Source organism: Thalassophryne amazonica, chromosome 7 (assembly GCF_902500255.1).
Source record: "Thalassophryne amazonica chromosome 7, fThaAma1.1, whole genome shotgun sequence".
Classification (NCBI taxonomy): Eukaryota; Metazoa; Chordata; class Actinopteri; order Batrachoidiformes; family Batrachoididae; genus Thalassophryne; species Thalassophryne amazonica.
Window position 1 is genome coordinate 44,125,155 of NC_047109.1, and position 24,088 is coordinate 44,149,242.

Consider the following 24,088-nt stretch of genomic DNA (forward strand, 5'->3'; position numbering starts at 1 on the left):
GCAACAGCAATTTCTAACAATGAGAGGAGGGCAAGAAGTATTAGGGTAAATATAGCAGTCAATGTAGAAATTGTTAGGAGTTTAAAGGTTGCGGTAGCGATGAGGTGAATAAGTAGATGTCCGGCTGTAAGGTTGGCTGTGAGACGGACGCCTAAGGCTAATGGACGGATGAGTAGACTTACTGTTTCAATAATAACTAGAATGGGAATTAAAAGAGGTGGTGTGCTTTCGGGCAGTAAGTGTCCTAGGGCTTTAGTGCTATTATTTCGAAATCCAGTTAGGACTGTGGCCATTCATAGAGGAATAGCAAAGCCAAGGTTAATTGATAATTGTGTGGTTGGGGTAAATGTAAAGGGGAGGAGGCCTAAAGTATTAATGGAAATTAGGAATAAAAAAAGGGTTAGAAGTAGAAGTGTTCATTTATGTCCTGGTTTATTAATAGGTTGTATAAGTTGAATAATAAATTGTTTAATTCAATATATTTGAATTGTGGTGAATCGGTTTTTTGTTCAACGAGAGGATTTAGGTTTAATAATAAGTAAGGGGAAACATAGGGCAATAATAATTAATGGGAGGCCTATAAGAAGTGGGCTTTCAAATTGGTCAAAAAGGTTCATGTGGACAGTTGGTTAATATATAATTAATTTTAAAACTAGAGTAGATTGGGGGAGGGAGTATGGAAGGGTCATTAGGCTTGTATTAAGCTAATATTATGTTCAGGTTCAAGTTCAGTGAATTGAGTTTTCTTTATTTTCAGAGAGACTGGGTATATTAATATAGGTGCTTATTATAATTAAAGTTATAGGAATAATTAAAATGATTCAGGAAAAAATGAGGTACTTTAATCAAGGGTTTGGGTTAAGTTGAGGCATTGCTTAGGCATATTTGAATAAGACCATATTTAGGACTCATTTTGAGTCTCTAGTCAGTCTTTGAAGTACTGTAAAGGTAGGGCTTCAACAACAATTGGTATAAAGCTGTGATTTGCGCCACAGATTTCAGAACACTGACCATAAAAAACCCCTGGAAGTGATGCGACTAATGCTGTTTGGTTTAGTCGTCCTGGAATGGCATCTATTTTAATTCCTAAGGTTTGAACGGTTCAAGAGTGAATTACGTCATCTGCTGTAATTAAGAGTCGAATAGGGGTTTTAAAAGGTATAATTATACGGTGGTCTACATCTAAAAGGCGAAATTCTCCATGTATTAGGTCATTAGTTGGAATTATATAGGAAGAGAATTCTAAGTTGTTTTGATCAGTATATTCATAGGTTCAATATCATTGGTGACCAACAGCTTTAATAGTTAAAGAAGGGAAGTTTAGTTCTTCTATCAGGTATAAGATTCGTAGGGATGGAAGGGCCAGTGAAATAAGAATTAGGGCGGGGATTATAGTTCAGATCGTTTCAGCTACATTAGAGTCGAGAATAAATTTATTATAGGTTTTAGTAGAGGTTAAGGTAAATAAAATATAAAGTACAAAAGAGCTGATAAAGATAATTACAATTAAGCCTGAATCATGGAAGAGTAATAACTTTTCTATATGAGGGGATGTAGCATCTTGAAAACTAAGTTGGGCGGCTAGAGGCATGTAGGGCTCGTAAGGTTTTAACTTACAACTTCGTTATGACAAAACAATATAATTTTTACTAGGGCTCTAGTAAGGTGGCCGAGATAGGTGGCAAATTGTAAATTTGTCCACGGAGGACATTCCCTCCCCTTATTTGTCCCGGGGGCTCCCCCGCCTTCATTCCCCCAGGCGGGGGAGCCTAGGTGAATTCTTGTTGGTTTAAGTGCTTAGCTGTTAACTAAGAGGTTGTGGGATCGAAGCCCGCTCATCTAGTATAAAGATTTTAGCTTAATTAAAGTGTCTGTTTTGCATACAGGAGATGTGGGTTTATGTCCTACAAGTCTTATAGGGGGAGTACCTAGTAGTGTATTAATTAGTATATTATTAAGTAGAAGTAATGCTAGTGTGAGGGGAAGGAAGGTTTTTCATGTGAGATGTATAAGTTGATCATAACGGAATCGAGGGTAGGATGCTCGGACTCATAGGAATAAAAGGGAGATAATGAGTATTTTGGTTATGATAAGGTGTGTGGAGATGTCTGGTATAAGGTGTTGGTGAGTAGTGCCTATAAAGAAAATTGTTGTGAGGGTGCTTATTAAAAGGATGTTGGAGTATTCGGCTAGGAAGAATAAGGCAAATGGTCCTCCTGCATATTCTACGTTATATCCAGAGACTAGTTCGGATTCTCCTTCTGTTAGGTCGAAGGGTGTTCGGTTGGTTTCTGCTAAGGTTGAGGTGAATCATATTATTGCGAGGGGTCAGGTGAATAAAAAAAATGGTATTTTTTCTTGGGTTGTGCTAAAGCTTGTTAGGGAAAAGTTTCCTGTTATAAGGAGTAGGTTAAGTAGAATTAAGGCTAAAACGACCTCGTAGGAGATGGTTTGAGCAACGGCTCGTAGGGCTCCTATAAGGGCATATTTAGAGTTGGAGGCTCATCCGGAACCTAGGAGTGAGTAGACTGCAAGGCTGGAGAGAGCAAGGATAAGAAGTACTGGGAGGTTAAGGTTAATTGTTGGGGTTGGAAGAGGTATGGGAGTTCATAATAGTAATGCTAATGATAGTGCAAGTATGGGGGATAGGAGAAAGAGATAGTGGGAGGAAGATGAAGGTTTAATTGGTTCTTTAATAAATAGTTTTATTCCGTCTGCAAAAGGTTGTATTATTCCGTATGGGCCTACAATGTTTGGGCCTTTTCGAGTTTGTATGTAGCCTAGGATTTTTCGTTCAGCTAAGGTTAGGAATGCTACGGTTAGGAGAATCGGAATAATGAGGGTTAATAAATTAATTATAGTGATCATAGTTAAGGAGAAGAGTTGAACTTCTTTTGAAGGGGTTTAGGTCCTTTGCATTACCTATACTGCTACCTTAACATTATCTCGAGTGTTGTGTTATGTCTTGTTAACACTTTAGGTTAAATAAGTGTTTAGGGATAGGGCTTAAATGTTTTATTGGCCTTCTTTATTTGGTCCTTTCGTACTGAAGAAAAGCAAGTTATAGATAGAAACTGACCTGAATTGCTTCGGTCTGAACTCAGATCACGTAGGACTTTAATCGTTGAACAAACGAACCCTTAACTGCGGTTACACTGTTAGGATGTCCTGATCCAACATCGAGGTCGTAAACTTTCTTGTCGATAGGGGCTCTTGAAGAAAATTGCGCTGTTATCCCTAGGGTAACTTAGTTCATTAATCAGTTGTACTGGGTCTTGATGGTCAGAAATTCTGTTAATTAGAACTGTCGTTCGTGTTTTAGGAGTTTCATTCCTTATGAGGGTTGTGTTGTTCTTCATGGTCGCCCCAACCAAAAACAGGTTGTAAGTGATATGGATTTGTGAATATTCTTAGTCTGTTTGAAGCTCCATAGGGTCTTCTCGTCTTATAGGGTAATCTTCGTTTCTGCACGAAGAGAATAATTTAATTGATGGGAAAATAGAGACAGTTGAATCCTCGTGATGCCATTCATACAGGTCTTTAATTAAAAGACAAGTGATTACGCTACCTTTGTACAGTTATGTTACTGCAGCCGTTAAATAATATCACAGGGCAGACGGGACTTCTTATAAGTTCGAGAAGCGATGTTTTTGGTAAACAGGCGGGATTCTTGTTTGCCGAGTTCCTTTACTTTCTTTTTATCTTTCCCTTAATGCACGCCTGTGTGGGGTTTACGGTTTGGAAGAATAAGTTATCTGGTAATTTATATAGTTTTTAGTTCTCTCTGGTGGGAGGCCGAGTAAGTATCAGTCGATATTCGGGGGTGATGAACAGTGGTGCGGGGAGAGGCATGTGCCTCTTATTACTCATACTAGCATTATTTTTACCACAGGGTGGTATAGCTTAATAAGTTGGGGGAATAAGTTAATTTATCGGGATTTGGTGTTGATGGTTTGAGCTTTAACGCTTTCTTTAAAGGTGGCTGGTGTTAAGCCTACTTTAATGGAAATATTATAAATTATGAACTTTATCCTGTTTAGCAGTTGTTTCTGTTATCAAAGGGGCTGTCCCCCATTTGATGACTCTTGTAAGTCTTATGATTCTATAGGTGAAGTTAGGGTTTACAAGGCTGAACTTTTATTCATTTCTTAAGCAACCAGCTATTACTACATTCGGTAGATGTGTCGTCTCTACTTGAGGCTCTTCCTACTCTTTTGCCACAGAGATTGGGATAATCCTTTAAAATTGATGGCCTGAAGTAGCTCATGTAGTTTCGGGGAATAAAGCTGAAGGAGGTCTGTGCTTATTAGACTAGCTAGTCCATGATGCAAAAGGTACGGGGGTTAAGGCCTACTTTTTAGTGCTGGCATATTTATTTCAATTCTTTTTCAGCATTCCCTTGCGGTACTTTTTCTATAGTTCGTTTAACTTTTTCTATCGTCTATACTAAGGTAGTAAATATTTTGTTAGTGTTTTTAGGTTATTTATATAATTATATGTATAAAGTTTCGACTAGCAATGGTGCGTGTCAAGGTAGTCCTATTAGAGGACATCTTCTCAGTGTAAGGGAGATGCTTTGTTTTAGCTATACTTTGTTTTCAAGTACACTTTCTAGTACACTTACCTTGTTACGACTTACCTCCCCTTGTCCTTTATGAGTGTGGCTTATGTTAGGATTAGTAGTTGGATGGGGAGGGTGACGGGCGGTATGTACATGCTTTAGGGCTGATTTCAGTAGGCTATTCTAAGCTTATTTACTTCTAAATCCTCCTTCTTAAGCATTTTTCAGTGCTTATTTCGTGTTCCCTGGGAGGGAATGTAGCCCATTTTGCACCCTTTCATAGGCTAGGATAGGACAGGGTTACTTTTTCCCGTACATGGTCAGATGTTAGATACATGTGTGGAGGATATGGTCATAAAATGTAAATGGAAAATAGAATATATTGTTTGATTGTATTATTTAGAAAAGTCTTTGTACACACAAAATTACATTTCTTCTCTGCTTCAAACGGATCATAATTATAGTTAGACACAGTCTAACCACTAGGAGTATAGGCAGCCATAGTCCTGCACCTGGGTAACAAATCAACAGTACGAGACACTGATCAAGGACATGAAAAGAGTATGAGGCTAATGAGACAAAGAAAGATCAATGCCAATATTGAACCTTGGACTTTGATTCTGTGAGACAACAGTACTAACCACTGTTCCACTGTATCATCAAGAAGTATTAGTGCTCACTGTTCACTTCATAATGAATGTAAACATGGTAATGACAAATAATTATCTGCTTTGCATCACCTTTCTAACCCTACTGGTTGTTGAGATGTATGAAAAAATTTGGGGGTTGGCCAGTTATTACATAATTTCATGATAACCTATGAATGATTTCCTGATTGATATATACTGTACGTTACTTCTCAATCGGAATCAGAATCAGATTTATTGCCAAGTATGTTTTCACAAACAAGGAATTTGATCTGGTGTAATTGGTGCATAAACAGTAAGAAAAGCAAAGAAAAACACTTCTGTAAGAAGTAAAAGAGCTAAATAGGCAAAACTAAATTCACTGTTAAATGAATCTTCTGTTTTTCTTGTTTAATGCTGACAAATTATACATGTACTTTATTTGTTGTCTTTCTGATGTCTGATTCTGCTTTTTCCTTTCTGTTTGAGGTGTGGCTCCATCCAGAGATGGGTGTGGTGTTTGCTTCTGCTACCCTCCTGTCCTGTGCACCGGCAACATTTCCTGTATATTTGTTTTTGTAAATTGTTTTGTTTTGTTTTTCCCTCATATCATCAGAGGGAGTTTTTCCTTACCACTGTTGCCTGTGTGCTTCCTCTGGGGGTTGGTAAGGTTAGACTTTACTTGTGTGAAGCACCTTGAGGCAACTTTGTTGTGATTTGGCGCTATATAAATGAATATAAATTGAAATAAATATAACGTAATGAAATGGGACTGTGCAAAAACAAGAACTGAAGCACAGATGTATGTTCTGATTCAGATTTAAGCTCTGTTGGTGGAGATATCCTATGCCTGCGTTCATCTGCGTCTTATATGACAGCGCTGCTGATTGGAAGAGGACCATTGCGCCAGCCTACTCTACTGGCCAGAGAGTATGGCTCTCCACATGGAACCTGCCCCTATGGGGACTGCCCAGGAAACTTGCACCCAGGCTCATTGGTCCATTCCCCATATCAAAAATCGTTAACCCTGTTTCTGTTCGTCTTCGTCTCCCAAGGTCCATGCGGATCCATGCTACGTTCCATGTCAGCCATGTTAAACCAGTGAGGTCCAGCCTTTTTGAGTGAAATCAAAGACACCACTTTCAAGGTATGTGATCACTATGATTCAGTCTTATTGAGACATATGTGATGTTTTGTTTTGTTTTTTCCGAATACACCACAGGTTTACAAAGAGGCGGAGACTGATATATGTTGATCGCAAAATACAAGAATTTGATTAGAAAACCAAATTAAAGCCATATTACATTTGGAGACCAAAAACAACCCAGATTGATTGTGTGTACTGTAGTCAGTCATGAAGTGGACTGTATCTGAACATAGGTGGAGTGACTTTCAGACACTCAGCGCCTGAGGTTATGTCACTTTTATGGCTAAAAATATCTCTGAATCTGTGGGCATTTTTCAGAAGCTGTATGGCTAATTTTAGGGCCCCTTCACACATAGTGCGAAGTTTGATCGAAGTACACATGAAGTGCGCATGAAGCAGGAATCATGTGCAAAACATATATAATCATCCCTACCTCAAACACCTGTTGCTACAACTATTTGCACACACCAGTCACTGAAAGACAGAGTGTGCGTTGTGCGAACCCATCGATCCCTCTTGTGGTAGGTGTCAGCCACTTTCCAGCTGACACACACGAACATCTAACACTGCTTGTTTGGTACTTAGAAAATGTGTGGCCATTCACACTATTGGCATGACAGCAGTCTGCAGACAATCACTGTTGTGCTGGTCGTGAAATTTGTCGTGAAGTTCCCCACGAGTGTGGCTTTGGTGTGTGCGCTAAACTGACAGGAGGTGTGTCCGCCCACTAAAGCGGCTGTGGAGATCTGTTGATCTGGACGTTCCCGCTGAACAACACGTACTGTGTTTGGACAGACATGGACTAACAACTGGCCACTGTGACGTGTGTGTGTCTGTTTGCTGTCACCACGTGGACATAAATAAAAACATATATTGCTGTGGCGATATATACTGTGGGCTGCAGCGAGTGTGTGGGCGCTCCCTCGCTGCAGCCCATTGATAGGCTGCCCTCAGGTTGCAACAGACCATCAGATCAGAACATGCAACTTGCGATCTGACTTTCACGTCACCCACATGAGCTCTGTTCCATATGACGCAGTGTCAGTTCCGGTGCGCTGTCCACAAGACACGCGTGTCAGGCAGGACATGCACGTGGGCTTGCTGGACACACGTCAGCCGATGTGGACATGAGAAGAACAAACTACTTCTCATTCAGGTCATTTCATGACTGTATGCCTGTGACCATGGGTCATCTACAGAGGAACAGATGGATCATATTTTTATTGCCCGCTTGATAAGAGGGATCCAATATAAAATACTGTGTTTTTTATGATGTATGTTTTTTTTTTTTTAAATACGTCCATCTCTTTGTTGATTTCAGGCATTTTCCCCACACCATTTACAGGCCAGTGACGGTAGCTCAGTGGTAAAGTTTTGGGCTGGCAATCAGTAAAATGCAGGTACGAATCCTGTGGGTGGTATGGTTTTTTTGTGTATTTTTATTTATTCCACATCAGCAGCGCAATGTGGTTCCACAGGTACCAGCTGGTTTTTATGTTTTATTTATTTGACATAAGCGGCGCGATGTGGTTCTACAGGTACCAGCTGGTATTTATTTTTTATTTAATCCACATAAACGGCGCAGTGTGGTTCCACAGGTACCAGCTGGTTTTTATGTTTTATTTAATGCACATATGCGGCACAATGTGGTTCCACAGGTACCAGCTGGTTTTTATTTTTTATTTAATCCACATAAGCGGCGCGATGTGGTTCTACAGGTACCAGCTGGTTTTTATGTTTTATTTAATGCACATATGCGGCACAATGTGGTTCCACAGGTACCAGCTGGTTTTTATTTTTTATTTAATCCACATAAGCGGTTCAATGTGGTTCCACAGATGCCAGCTGGTTTTTATGTTTTATTTAATCCACATAAGCGGCGTGATGCAGTGCACCTCATGTGTTCCTGCTTGAAAGACACTGTTGTGTACACAAACCCTCACACCGGGATCATGCATGCCTGCTCATCAGTGCAATGTTTTGTGGTGCGCTAATTCGAACTGTTTCACGCTGTTTTGCCGTATTTGACCAAATGTCACACTATGTGTGAAGGGGCCTTTAGTTTTATCTGCTACATCAGGAATCACACAAGTTTAAAAGTTGGAAGTAATGATTCATAATCTGACATATAATTTTTTAAAAGATAGTGTTTACTGGCGTGTGATACGCCCTTTGACTTGTTACATGACGTCACGTCAAGCTGGGCGCCACATATAGCAGGTGGCAAGTTTATATATGGGCTATTTCATAAGCAAAGCAAAGTTTTGCAATTAATATTGTGAATCAAATTTAACTGCCATCTAATGTCCATCCTTGTTTTGTGCCAGTTTGTGCCATACCCAAGGCCAAAATATGGCTGTTGGGTATTGCGTAGGTTTTGCGTCGGTCCGTCCGTCCGTCCGTCCATCTGTGCTCGGCATAGGTCCAGTCCTATTACTGCCAGGGTCTTCAAATTCACAGGGAGCATTATTGGGACACAGATCTTGGAGAAGTTCAAAGATGGCTAACCTTGACCTATTTAAAGAGGTCAAAAGGTCACATTCTGTTTCTTATATCTATGCTCATACGGCTGAGGGTATTTTAGCATTGCATTTTTTTTTTTTAAAGTTATTGCTTGCAGAAGTGGCTAGAATGGACTAACACACTCATTCATCTATATTTTTGCTGAGCAGTGGAGGGGAAAATACAGAAAACCACCACAGTGATGCTTCCAGTTCAACAGTCTGCCCAAGTACCCACTGCCAACTAAAAACCACTGCAGTCAGAAGTCATTATTCAGAGCTCCGGTTACCCACTGCAATATCAAACATCGTTTGTTCCTGTGCTTCTTACCTGGGGGTTTGTCAGCGATGGTACGTGCAGGCGGCTTACTTGCATTCCCAGACTAGAGGAGAAACAGGAAACTCATCATGTTACCAAATATGTCGCCTTGTGCATGAGAGACACATCTCCTCTACACAGTCTTTCCATGAGTAATTGCGTGAGTGAGTGAGTAATTCCAAAGCAGAGGAATAAAAACACAGCTCTGAGTCACTGCACTGACTGTAGACATTCAGAAGCAAGTCAAACACCATCTTGGTATGTTTTCCTCGTTTAAATCTTGACTTGAATATTCACACTCCTTTAACATGTGGGGAAGTTCCAATCCAGCAACAATTCTGAGGTTGTACTGTGTGCCCACTCACTTTGAGGCTGTCCATTTGTGGTATCACCATGACAAAGTTATCAGGAAAACACCCACAGCGTCCATTTAGCTCTCCCTCCCACCAGCCTTCATCTTCTGTTTCCTTCAGAGTGAGATTAAAGAGTCACATTAGAGCGCAAAGGCACCGTCCACTGGGATGTGAAATTTCTGGACGAGATTACCAAAGGGTTAAGCAAACATGTTCCAGTGATTATCAAGTCATGATCTCAGACAGAACTATTCTGTGGGAAACTGATGGATCAGTGGTATTCAAGTGCCTCGTGACTTCATTGTGAGTTTTCAAACTAGTTTGGCAGGTTGAACAATATCCTAACACACAACTACTATGAAACAAAAGAAATTACAGCCAGAGGACTTTTTTTAGTCTGAAAAGCATGACATCAGATTGAAGCAGCAGGACCTTCGTGGCCGGGACGACGGTGGGGGATCGAACCCACGCGGCTCGCACCAAAAGACCGTTCCTCTACCAGATCAGCCAAAGGGGAACTCCCCCATTAGCCAAGCTAGCGGGAACGTCTTTTCAATTGGGACCCGGGACTTTCATCCCGCTACAAGAAGAACACAGTTTAGAAAAAAGTGACAACCTCTGGGGCTAAAAAATGAAGCCAGTACAGAAGTGTCAAAACTTGGAATTCATTGACTGATCACTTGAGGCAGGAAAAGCAAGTCATTCTACATAGAAGCCCATGTTAATACTTACAATTTTACACCAGAAATGAACATGTTTACAGCCTGGTACAAAGAAAAGTTTTGGTGTTTACATTTTATGTTGGTTTCTTAGAATGTAAAAGATGGAGAATCATGCCCTACTTTTTCTGGGTCAGGATCAAAACTTCTCAATTGCCCTTTGTTTGCTGTGGAGTTGACAGTGCTTGTCCTCCTTGAGCATTGTATTATAAATATTTGAGATAACATCTTGCTGTATGGCTAATTGTACAAACAGACCATCTAAGAAGTCTGTGCTCCAGTATTTCCGTTGTGTGAAGCTTTAGTATCATTTAATTTATATGTTAGCAGCATTAGTACTAATTAGCAGATATCAATAACTTGGTGACATTAGCAACAGTGATAGTGCCATGCTTATACAATATTCTACTGGTTGCACTCTTAATACGTGCATCGTAAGAACCACCTAGTCTGCAAAAATATGTGTTAATATGTGTTTGGGCTTTATTTGTCACACCAAGGTTGCATTGGTATTGCCCACAATCCACCTATTTACCCATTCATGGGTTAGCCGGCAGCTAGGTGTATTCAAGCACTGCCAAGTTGGCAACGTACACAGCCCCTGAATTTAAGCTTCTAACCAGCTCTTCATTGAACCTATGGCCTAAGTCACAGAGGATTTTTTTTTTTTTTTCATTTTTATACAGTCTATGGTTAGGGCCCTGTCCCACTGGCGTTTAGGAGGATTTGCGCATGAAATGAGGAGACAAAAGCTGAGCGTCCGCAACAAAGGTGGGTGGAAATGACAAATGTCCTGGGGTGGATCAGCGAATACATGAGGAAGAAGAGTGGATATAACAGGGAACAGAAGCGAAGGCGACCGCGGAGGCGCTCCCATGAGGGGCACAGCGGCCGTGATGCACTCACATCATCCGTGCCCACTCTGTCTGCATGCGTGACATACCATTTGCGTCCGTGATGTGGCCGTGCTGGGCACGCGTCATATCTGTTGTGCACGCTGTCCCGGTCCGCTGCCAAGCCGCGCCAACCCGTTGGTTGCGGATATCAGCGGATGACAGGGGATATGCGGCGCGTTGGTTGTGTATGTCCTGCGTATGTCTTCAGTATGTGTTCAGGCAGTGATGCGGATCTCATCCGCAGCAGGATTTTTGAGCCGCTCAAAAATCCTGGCTGTGGACATGCGTGCCTCTGCGGATGATCACGGACGTGTTCGGATGGCGGCCGACTCATACAGGAATGTTACACAGTTATTGCGGTTCTTTGGCAAATGTGGGCCACTTTTATGCACATTCCATCCGCAAATCCTCCTAAACGCCAGTGGGACAGGACCCTTAGAAACAATGTCAGAAAACAAACTCAAACCGACCTTGCGGACTAACTTTATAATATCTCCTTTTTTCAGATCCAACTCATCTTCTGCTTGGGCCTTATAGTCAAACATGACTTGGCAGTATTCCATCTCTGAGAAGACACAAAGAAGAAAGTACGCGAGATTTTAACAGTAGGACAGATCTTATCAGTCAGGCTGGCAACCTTGACACTGGAATGTCTTTCATAACTGCCACAACAAATTGTGTGAAAGATATAGTGAGTAACTGGAGATAAGGTTGTGAAGCCGTGACCTTTGATAGATATCGCACTTTGACATATCACTCTATTACAATGAATGGCAAAGCCATGTTTCTACCAGTATTTGTACCTGAACTTTCCCATAAATTTGGAAATACTTGATGTACCACATGTCATACAGTGGCTTGCTTGTAGGTATATCTAGACCCGTCAAATTCCTTTTGAGACATGCCTGAACAGTCCGGATGCTGAGTCAACACTATTCCTAAACTAGCGAACTATTTATGAGCAAATATTTGTCAAATAGCATAAATAATACCTTTATAGCAGCTTGAATTTCAAAGTTAGTGAACTTACCATTTTTTGCTTTGTTACGCACACTTGCTCTTTGAGTTATCTTAAAGCAAATAAAAACAAAATACTGTAAGTCAAAAGAAAACCAACTCATGCAATGTTAAGGATTTTGCAATTACGGGAAAAAAAAAATTACTAGATTACAGTACATACCGCTTTGCTGAATGTTGCATCTGTAATTTTGGGTCGTAATTTACCCTCATGGTGTTTGACATCTGTAAAATTGTAAGCAATTTGGTTTTTAAAAATAGGTTAACAGAACAGTAGTGTGGATTAAGGATACAAGAATTGGATTTACTCACCTTTTGGGCAAACAAAGATTTCTTTCACAAAATTTGAGGGAAATGCTCCTATTTTGCCATTTTTTAATCCCATCCACCATCCGTCTTCAATCTGTCATACGGATAACATCAAATGAGACAAAATGCAGCAAGAAAATATGGAAAGAGCAAGAGAATAATTTTCATGACAAGACACTCTACAGCTGAAATGCAGTTGATCAATTAGTCAAACATCCAAGTATCATTTCTAAGCCATTTTTTGGAAATACCACAAGTCACAGTTGTTTTTTTCAAGTTTCTGAGATCATGCGATTTATATTCTGAAGCGTCTCATATGTTAAAACAAAAATACTGCCGTGTCCTTTATGGCCAGAATAATTAGTTACTGTGATTCAGACTCCAGATAAGAAGGTGGTGTGAACATAGCATTAAGATGGATACCAACTGCCATAAAACAAGAAGAAGATCTCAATGAGACAAATGGTCTGTGTCTTAGAGAATGAGTACATTTAAGAAATCATGCTGTCAAACTGAAAGACCACACTCCAGAATAAAAAGAGGGAGGGACTATAACTTCCATATGTCTCAGGACAAGACTTGCTTGGAGTGTGACAACAAGAACAACAACAGCAGGTCAGCAGGCCAACTGTAAAGTCCCCATCACACATAGCAAGAATGTGCCGGAACCATGCCGGACACTGCAAATATTGCCATAATCCGACGCAGTCAGGACTAAAAGAGGTGTGGTCAGCCGTGTCAGAACGCATCTGAAGTACCTCGTCCACACCATCCAAAGCATATGCTGACAACAGAAAGATGACACAGACTGCTGTCAGATGGCCATAAAAGGCGCTGCAGCCTGCCCGAGGTCCAAACGTCTGGATGGCAAACACGGACTGGAGCGTTGTGTTCGTCGCGTGTGCGTGAGTGTGCACATGCACGAGTGTGCAGCGTACGTGTGTGCGGGGCGCACGTGCGCTCCGCGCACACGTGTGGGGCTGCAGTTATTAGCACTCAGCCGTGTGTCTGTGTGTGTATGCATATATGAGCGTGCGCTTAATACCACTAGACAGCTTCATTGAAAGTTTGCTGGCAGCTTGCCATGCTGTCTCCTGCGTTAGATGGAGCGTTTCAAGTGAATTTTAATTTCTTTTTTCTTTTCTGCTCTCTTCAGGAGCACATGCAGATCCAGTATGGATTCACTATTGCTATCATGAGCTGAAACCTGAGTGGCCAAAAAACCTACACAATGTCACAACAATCAGGGCCCCTGTGACGGTTTTGTGCATGCAGGAACACAGTGCGAGCAGCTGTAAAAAAAAAAAAAAAACATGCTGTGAAGGTTTCGTGCATGCAGGAACACAGCGCATGTGTTACCACATTGCGCAGCTGCTGTGAAAAAAATAAAAATAAAAAATACATGCCACCCACAGGATTCGAACCTGCACTTTCCAAAAGCTCTGACTGCCAAACAGAAACTTTACCACTGAGCTACCATAGCTATCCTGTAAAAGGTGCAGGAAAATGCCTGCTATCAAGAAGGACATGGATGTATTTAAAAAAAATACACCCACACACCATTTTATTGAATCCCTCTTATCAAGTGGGCAATACAAGTATGATCCATCTGTTCCTCTGTAGATGACCCACAGTATGCACAGAACCAGCGATCACTGCAGAGGCCCCTGTCAGCAGACACACCCCGTGTCAGTTCAGCGCACACACCAACGTGTCACTGTGTCTGTGTTATGTCTGCTGTCAGTGAGTCTCTGATCATCAGCTGACAGGCACCTCAGTGTACTGTGTGCGCTCTGACCTACCTGTCCGGCCCCCATGTGGTCATGTCTATGCAGCATATATATCAGCATTTTATGGTAGTGTGCCCCCGGCATGCCACATGTGGTGGGGGAGCGGCGGGGGGCAAACCACATGTATGCCACATGTGTTTCGGGGGGGGGGGGGGTGAGCGCGACGCACACGTGTGATACACATGCAGACCACAAAGGGGGTACTTAGACAAATTTTACATCCAGCTTGAAAGTAATCATCTGCTGACTGTTTTTGTGCTGATAGCGTGAATAGCCACACATTTTCTAAGTGCCAAGCGAGCAGTATTAGATGTCCGTGCGTGTCACCTGGAATTTGGCCGACATCTGCTGCGAGACGGATCGAATGGGCTCTCACAGCGCACACTCTGTCTTTCAGCTGCTGGGGGGCGCAAATAGTTGTAGCAACAGGTGTACGAGGCAGCTACGATTTTTCATGCATTGCATACGATTCCTGCTTCATGCGCACTTCATGTGCAATTTGACCACATTTGTACTATGTGTGAAGGGGCCCTCAGCAGAAACATTGAGATCCTCCATCTACTATCACATTTTGCTCTGGTTCAAGCTCACCACAAGATTGCACAGTTTAATTCCTTTGTCTCAGCCAGAGGCAATTCAGACATGTAGCAACACAGAAGTAAAAGCTATGCTGTCTATGTTGTGCTTCAAAACAGTAACATCTCTTTATTAAAAGCTTGCTGGTCGCTCTATTAATAGTGACATCCTTAACTATTTGGACAGGGACACATTTTTTTGTAACCTTATCTCTGTATACCACCACAGTGATGTTGAAATGAGACAAGATGTGTTTGTAGTGTAGACATTTAGCTTTAATTCAAAGGGTTTAACAAAAACATTACATTAACCATTTAGGAATTATACTCATTTTAATACATCGTCCCTCCATTTTCAAAGGCTACAAGTAACTGGACAAAATAATTATAACGATTATTGTTTTAACCAATCATTACTTTTAGAGCCAGCTTTATTTAGTCAAGTTAGAAGGGATTGTGCGAGAGAGACTCATTAAAGAAGGCACAACATTAAGCCCTTGTCTACACAGAAGGTGAATTTTCCTTATATGATCGTTTAAAGAAATAGCTCTGTCCACACGAAACTGCCGAAAATGCAGTTTGTACATATGTACATATGTACAATATACATATGCCAGGCCTGTATGTGGCACAGTAACGCTTTGACAAAATGCCAATACGATGCAAAACTTTTGCGGACATGCCTGAACCCACCTCTGTGTGGATGGGGTCTAAGACACCCATTATAATGCTGAAGGCATTATAAGCTTCTGTAGCTGTGATTGCATAAACTGTGCAGAGTACAACTTTTGCCTGTTGAGTCACCAATATCCAGCTTCATGTGAAAGTCTACACTACAAGAAGAACATCCTGTACAGGCCCTGAAGCCCGTTGTGCTTATCTCCAGATACCCTAACCTATGACTCTAACCCTATCGCCATTCCCCAAATGAGGCCAGTGCCCATTAACAGCTAGGTGGAGGGAAATACTGTAGGTTTAAGTGCCTTGTCCAAGGACATAGACAGGTATCTTGAGCGGGATTCAAACCCAAATCTGCATATTGGCAGGCTAGCTACTTATCCACTCAGCTACCTACACAGCTGAATTATTTCATGACAACTCTGCTGTAGTAGCATTCAGAGGCAAAACTGCAAAAGTTGTGTTGCTGACTAAACACTTATGGATCAGATTATATTCATGATCAGCTCAGAGAATATACTTCATCAGCATCTTGACTGGCATTCAATCTCATTCCATGATGAAAGCAGAGCTTTGCTGTCACACGTTAATCACTGACAGCAGTCATTAAACAGTACGTATCATGTTGCATTTACAATCTTCTTAAGGTCTTCTCTGACAAGGCGTTACACCTACAGGATTCAGGGATTGCATTGCACTGAGCCAGCTTTGATGCAGTTCCACTGTATTCAAATACGCAGTGGAGTTTAAGCAGTTATATGTGTGGACTGTACCTCTTTGATAAGCTCTATAGTTTCCCCAACAATCAGCTCCAGCTCATCTTCATTTATGGGACTGTAGGCAAACGCAACCTCACATTGCCTCACTTGCTTCTTCTTCACTGGAAATGGGGGAATCACCAAACACATTAGCTGACAGATGTACAGTTTACTACCTACTGATAATACTAATGATAAGAATAGGTAGTGTTTATAAAATAGACAACTGACATTTTTCAAGGGTGGTAATAAAATTGTGCAAAGTTTCTATAATGTGTTGGAATGGTGCGTGTGAGTCCAGAATGTTTTAAAACGGTAAACCTTAGGCCACAATAGTTTTTAGAAGAAGAGTTCAACCCTTTTATTTCCTGTTAGTTACGTAATTCTTTAATGTTAATTTACTGTCTTATATATTTATAATTTTTTAGGTTCTTGTTATCATATACAAGGTCTATTAGAAAAGTATCCGACCTTATTATTTTTTTAAAAAAACCATATGGATTTGAATCACGTATGATTGCATCAGCCAAGCTTGAACCCTCATGCGCATGCGTGAGTTTTTTCATGCCTGTTGGTTGCGTCATTCGCCTGTGAGGAGGCTTTGAGTGAGGTGTGGTCCACCCCTCTCGCCGCTTGCCGCAAAGAAACGCCGTGATGAAGCCTTCCAGGACATGTTTGGGCATGTCCAGCTCATGCACAATCACAATTGGATATTCACACAACTGGAAAGCAACCGGAATCTGTCTGAAATCCACCTGAAAGCTGTCCTGAGAGACCAACACCGAGGTGGTTTTGTGCCGCGCCATGAGCGGCACGGTGGCGCATCCCTCCGCTTCTTTTTCCATGAAAAAAACTCCTGTTGTGGTGGAATGTGCCAATAAAGTGCTGATGTCCACATCTTCTGCCTTTTTGTGAAAGTCAGACGAGGTCCCGGATCAACAAAGCTTTCACGTTGGAAATGATCTGGTTGTTCCAACGGGGTGTCAGCCTGTCGATGGGGGCTGGGAGTGCGCCGCACTCTCAGGAGTTGTGGGCAGTCCTTAAAGCGGCAGTAACACTCCGTAATCTGTTTAATCCCCATAAAATCGTCCCTGAAAGCCATATTAATTTTTTGAACGGTGTCCACCTGGAGGTCTCTCACAGTTTCTGGAAAAAAATTGATGCAGCAAAGCTCCAAATCGTTCAGACATTTATTCGCAATAAAAAATACACGAGAGGGGTGGACCACACCCATGGGCGTAGATTTTCTCCCAATGTAGGGGGGGATGATTCTGGCCAAGCCTAGTGGCTATTAATAAAAATAGTGGGGCTGCATGGCATTTAGAAAAAACCCTTAATTAGCACCATTTTAAGAGGAGCTAGCCTAATATAGTTCTGGTTAAATAACTATTTTAAAGCTAAAACAATTACTTGCAGACTACTGATTGTTCTTTCAATTATAATAGGAATTACAACAGGTCAACATTAATAACTGAACAGCACAACACTCCTGTTTATTTAACTATAAATTATATTAAATATCATAATAGCAACTATAAAGCTGTAAATAGAAATGACATATTATAAAGAACAAGAAAATTTAACTTTGTATCAACAAATGCGAAGAAATGTCATACTGCCCAGGGTTTTCATGCAAGATGAAATCTATGTCACAGTATGGGAATGCTCTTAACTTCTAAGTTAAAATTAATACTTAAGGTTCTACACACTAACACAGTACTTATATCTAATAGCCAGACTCAAGTTGAAGTTGAAGTTGGGATAACACCAAATATTGAATGACACTGTAAACTCTTTTGCCAACATGTTCAGCTCTATTTTGTTTGTATGGCAGACAGCAGTGTGTTCTACATAGTACTTGTATCTAAGAGTCAGACTCAAGTTTAAGATGAAGTTGGGACACCAAATATTGAACACTTTTTACATGACTGCTCAATCAACTCAACCAACATGTTCAGATCAAGGTTGTCATTACTTGTCAAGCTCTGTTTTATGTGAAATTGTTTGTATGGCAGACAGCAGTGTTCTACACAGTACTTAATCTAAGAGTCAGACTCAAGTTGAAGTTGGGACAACACCAAATATTGAACGCCTTTGTGGTGACCACTCAACAAACTCTTTTGCCAGCATGTACAGATCAAGGTTGTCAAGCTCTGTTTTGTGTGTATGGCACACAGCAATGTGATTGAGTCTCTTCTGTGACACAGTAGCTCTCAGCCAGGTTTTCATGCGTCTGAGTGTGGAAAAACTTCTCTCACACTCACAGCTTGACACAGGGCATACCAACAGCAGTTTGAGTAACACAGCCACTTCAGAAAACAAAGCTCTGCATGCTGGATTCATTTCCTGATATGCCGTTCTTGCTTCATAGACTGTTGTTGCATTTGTTGTTCCTTTAAACATGGGTAGCTGGTACTTGAGCTTGTCCAGTTTGCATTCAGGGTACTGCAGTACAAGGCCTTCATTCACTGTGCCACTGACTGTGGCTTCCAATTCCAGGTACCTCTGTAAATCTTGGTTTGAGGCATCAAATCTGTTGTTCAGCTGACCCAATAGGGTGTCAAGGAATTCAAAGTACTGAGGCCTGAAATAATCCTTGGCAGTTTGATATGTAGCTGCAGCAGTAGTTCCAAACTTCTGTGGAATTTGTTTCTTCCTGGGCATTTTTATAGCCTCCAAATCCATCTTTTGGATCTTGTCCTCAGCCAAATCATACAGCTTGTTGTAGGACTCTTCTGATCTCAAATTTTGAAGCTGTGATTTAACAACATTTGTGGCTTCAATCATGCCTGAAACATCAGCAGACTGGGCTTGAAGAAACCTGTTTAATTTTTCTAGTATAGCAAATGGTGTCTGTGCCATCAGCAGTCCAAGTAGCGTGGTGCCTTCTTCAAGCTTTCTGCACAAGCCTTGGGCTTTTGAGGCAGTCTCTCCCTTTCCTTTTCCCATTTCATTTAGAGATTCAATGATTGGCTCATACTGAGTTAGGGCTCTGTCAATGCCAGTGGCCCTGCATAGCCAACGGGTTGGGCAGAGAGGTCGAATGAATCTAACAGGACCTGCACCTGCAGTGGCTTCATTGTGGTCTGTGTCATCTTCATCTTCTGTTGTTGAAGCAGAAACGAATTCAGTAAAGTGTGTCTTGTATTTTCCTGATGATTTAATCATCACACCAAGATCATGAACACAATGAATGGCATCCCTGATGGTGTTACATGATGTGGCAGCCTGTTGCATCACAAGGTTGGTCATGTGTGCCCCACAATGAAAGAATAGTGCCAAGGGCTCTCTCTCTTTTACCTTGCTTTGACACCCTTTGTAGGCTCCACTCATATTGGCTGCGCCATCATATGTTTGGGCTCTCAGGTGTGACAGTGGCAGGTTGAGTTGTGTCAGAACATCAAAGACCATGTTAGCAACAGCTTCACCTGTGGTGCTGGTCAAATTGTACAGGCCAAAGAAAATTTCGTGAGGATTCATGTTGTCATCTACATATCGCAAGCAAATGGACTCCTGCTCCTGTCCAGAGATGTCCTGGGTTCCATCAACCATTATTCCAAACATTTGGTTGTTAGTCACCTCCTGTACTAGCTTTCTCAGAATTGAATTTGAAAACATTTCAAGAATCTCATTCTGCCCTTGGGGAGACAGAAAATTTGTTGATCTCTTCATGTACATTCTTAGATCAGGGTCATCATAAGCCATTAGCTTGAGCAGTTGGATGAAATTGCCTTCTTCTGGTGAATGTCCTCTGACAGGCCAACCCTCCCGTGCTAAGTACCTGAGGCATCCAAACACTTTCAAAAGGCATTTTCGAGCAGCTTCCTGGCCCTTTTAGTGTCTTTGATCCATTAGGGTATCCACACTGGGACCTTTGGCAGATGCAAGCTGGGTAGTGGCCAATTTGTGCTGGCTTGAGGATTCATGGTTTCCAAATTTTGCTCTTGCCTTTTTCCAGTTGTCAAAGCCCTTTGATATGAACGTTGGCTCCAGTGGTCTATCGGGCTTCATTGAAAATAGACCCATCTGACTTTCCTTCATGCATGTGAAGCACAGTACCTTCTTCTTTGCCATGTCATAATGGATCCAAGGGTATTCTGTGTACCATTTTGACTGGAAAAACACTTGCTGACTTTTGGTTTTCATTGAGGGAATTTGTTCTGGGTTTGGCTGGTTTGGCCTGGCAGGAAAATTTGAAGCATTTAATTTGCTGTCCTCAGGTTGATGAGAACCAGAAGGGGTATCGCTCAAGAGCTCATCTTGTGTAGAACTGATGGCCATAGGCTGCTCATCCTTGGTCAATTCAGGATTCACTACTTGTGATGGAGGTTCCTCATCCTTGGTCAGTTCAGGATTCACTTCTTGTGTTGGAGGTTCGTCATCCTTGGTCAGTTCAGGATCTACTAATAGTATTGGAGGTTCCTCATCCTGGGTCAGTTCAGGATTCACTGGTGTTGTGTTTCGTATTTTCTTGAAATATTTTTCAATGACACCAGTATCACTTCTTTTTCTTGACATGATTTTCTTCTGAAGTGATTAGGAAAAGCTTTAATAATTTACCTCAGGAATGATTTAGAATTAACTTTTTTTTTTTTGCTTTTAACAATGCAGTGGTCAAAACTGTTTTTGTTTGGTTCAAAAGACATCTGCAATAGGAAAACGTCTTCTTATATGAGCTATAAGCAGTTCTACACTTTTGTCTGAATATTAAACAATAAATATATGTAATACAAATGCAATTTTATTACTGTAGTTCTATACAAAATGGTATATTCTCAATCTTAACATTTAGCAATGACCAAACACAGTTAATCTGTTGTTTTTAGCAACACATTTCTCAGCATTTTGTGTTTACAAACACTGATAATATCAAAATCTCAGCTTGCTATAATATCTGGTCTCCAGGGACTAACAAATTAACAGTCTACCCCAGTTAAGCAGTGCCCTGGTAAGAACATGTGTTGGCCATCATACATGTATGATTCATCATCACAGATTTATCACTATGCATTTATTCAAAGTTTATTGCAAGTTGCAACACTTTTTTGAAATTGCAAAGGAACTGTTGTGCTGTGACAAATATATATTATATTACTTTACTTTCATACTGTAGACCTCAGATTCAATCTCAGACTTTTCTTATAATCAGTCAATATGTTAACTATTAAATGTATATTACATCATAGTTTGCATTTGCAACTGTTTGATGCAATTGTACAGTAAGCACTTTTCAGTTTTCATGCAGGTAAAAGTAAATTGATGAAGTAAACTTACCAGTGTTTGCCACACCAAGCTTCTTCAAGGGGTGAGTGACCTGAGTGACCACTGTGACCTAATTAATTAGGACATAGGAAAGGGGATGGACATAGGGGTGTGCCATTTTTAGGGAAGGAGCCAAAGGGACGATGGGAGCAGAGAGTTGGTACTCTCTGATGACCCAGTGATGGGAGTGACACTGAGTCAGTCTCTCAGAAGCTCTCAGATGTATTGCTGGTATATATTTTGAGAAAAAAAACAAAAAACATACCAGGTTACTGGTTAAAAGATTGCAACTCAAGGTCAGCAAAGGGGGGGGGGGATGATTACATTGTCCATCCACCTCACCCCTTTTGAAGGGGGGGATGTATCCCCCCCATCCCCCCAGGATCTATGCCCACACCTCACTCAAAGCCTGCTCACAGGCGAATGACGCAACCGACAGGCATGAAAAAACTCACGCATGCGCACGAGGGTTCAAGCTTGGCTGACGCAATCACACGTGATTCAAATCCATATGGTTTTTTAAAAAAATAATAAGGTTGGATACTTTTCTAATAGACCTCGTACACACTATTATCATCATCATCATCATCATTATCATCATCATTATTATTACTTCTATTTTGTCATTTGATTTTTAAATGGACCACAATGGAAGTAAGGGTTTTCACTTTCTTGTGTCATTCATGTATTTTTAATGTATTTACAACTATATTATGTACTTACATGAACTTACTAAATAACACACTCCCGCTTTTAATATAGAGATGATTTACCGCACAATGGTGAAATGGCGTGTTAGTCCAGAATGTCATTAGCAACATTAGTTAATATACGTAGTTTCTCCAAAAATATTAGTCCTATCAATGCACCATTTTCAGAGCGTTCATCCTTGACCCAAAATACATAAGCATATCAAACAGCAAAAGGAAGCTCTCCACACTCCACACTTTGATCATGGACCTCTCCATGCATGTATGCACACATGCATGGAGAGGTTTTTGTATTTTCTGCATTCTGCCGCAAGTAAGTGCTTCTATTTTTAGACATGCACAAACAGAGACTGTGGAGGAAGACATCAAATGCAATACACTTTTCACTCATGGTACCAGCAACATGACACTTAACACAGTCATGGTAACGGCAACATGACACTTAACTAAACTGAATAAACCAAATGAACTATAAAAACACAATCAATCAATAACACTAACAACACTCTTAAACTAACATGAACCACAATAACAACATTTAAAACTCCCAAACCCCAAACTCCCATAGTACATTGCAGCACAACATCCATTGTTTACTGGTTAGTGAAATTGCTAATTTCTCCAAAAATATTTGTCCTATCAACTTTCTGTTTTCACAGCATTCATCCTTGATCCAAAATACATAAGCATACCAAATGGCAAATGTCAGCTCTCCCAAGTTTCTCCATGATCGAAGCCAAACACACACGCACGCACACAGAAGCCACGTGGATATTGTAATACAGATTACATTATTAAAGGTAGTATCTCACTGGGCTGCGACAGCCTGCAAACTGAATCTACAAGGAAATTTGCGCAGTTTGGCGTGAGGTTCCCAACAATTCACTATCCCCTTGCCTCAGTCGCAGGGTGGCACCAAAGCAATACTTGATTTCTGAAAAAAAAGTCCCCGCGATGAACTCCCTCGTCAGATTGTCAGATGAGCACCTTGTACCCCTCTCCACATAGTCTCTGTGACTCAGAACGTGCGTAACATGTGAGACACCTTGTGAAGGGTTGACACACACTTTTCCATTTATATGATTGGAGAGGAACAGCACTTCTGAAAGCACCTGAACGAGTCCAGCAGCATCCAGTGGGAACCCACCTGTTGTGCACACACATGACCAAGCTGGGCGTGTCCTGTACAGCCAGCTGATTTATTGTGGTTTCTTGTATTTATTCATTTACTTATTTTTCTGAGGACAGAGGCGAATTTAAGTTTAATGCTCCTGGTCGGCCGCCACCCACTGTGCACGCGTGCACGCCGTGCTGGACGGAGGATGTCAGCACTCTGGTTTCATTTTTTTTTATGTTATTTTTATTGGGGCGCTTCTAAAGGATCGTGGTGCCTGTGCATCCTGTCCTGCCACAGCAGAGCCGTGCCATCTAATTGACCTCAGTTTTATGCGTGTCCCAGCTGTGAACACACAGTCTGGCTGCACCATGCTAGACGCATCCTGTCCAGCCACAGAGGAGCACACACGGACCAAATTTTCTCTTTTCATTAACTTATTTTTTCTGAGGACTGCAGTCTAATGCTGCCGGTCGTTGGCAGGGACAGTGACGTTTTAGATTTAGAATGTTATTTGTTTACAAAATATGCACTTGTACATTTTATTATAATGTAACTATATGGGTATAATTAATACAAGATCTGCACTTATTTTTGGCCTTCAATCCAGGTCAATTTATTGACCTTCAAAATAAAGAATTTGGGCACATCCATGTTTAAGGAAAAAATCTAAATGAATGGATAACATGTTTCTCTTCAAGAAGTAGCTTCACCACATCGACTACGAAAAGCAGTGAAACAAAATTGTGGAGA

At 41.2% G+C, this 24,088-nt stretch overlaps 1 protein-coding gene, 1 long non-coding RNA gene and 1 pseudogene across 5 annotated transcripts in view; 1 reads left to right on the plus strand and 2 right to left on the minus strand.

Moving 5' to 3' along the window:
- Positions 1-23,854, plus strand: LOC117513842. The gene is made up of 4 exons (XR_004561727.1): positions 1-217; positions 4,115-4,471; positions 6,691-6,696; positions 23,842-23,854. It is a non-coding gene; the product is annotated as an uncharacterized LOC117513842 (long non-coding RNA).
- The window catches only part of sh3d21 (SH3 domain containing 21), a 58,064-nt gene that overhangs the window by 26,924 nt on the left and 7,052 nt on the right, over positions 1-24,088 (minus strand). For all 4 annotated transcript variants that reach the window (XM_034174079.1, XM_034174078.1, XM_034174077.1 and 1 more), the window contains exons 4-10: positions 16,265-16,371; positions 12,452-12,542; positions 12,303-12,364; positions 12,153-12,192; positions 11,593-11,687; positions 9,520-9,621; positions 9,167-9,218 (exon numbers count right to left, since the gene is read on the minus strand). In XM_034174079.1, coding sequence (XP_034029970.1) covers positions 9,167-9,218; positions 9,520-9,621; positions 11,593-11,687; positions 12,153-12,192; positions 12,303-12,364; positions 12,452-12,542; positions 16,265-16,371 — 549 coding nt within the window. The remainder of the gene's footprint in view (positions 1-9,166; positions 9,219-9,519; positions 9,622-11,592; positions 11,688-12,152; positions 12,193-12,302; positions 12,365-12,451; positions 12,543-16,264; positions 16,372-24,088) is intronic.
- LOC117513841 lies at positions 1,754-2,903 on the minus strand (annotated as a pseudogene).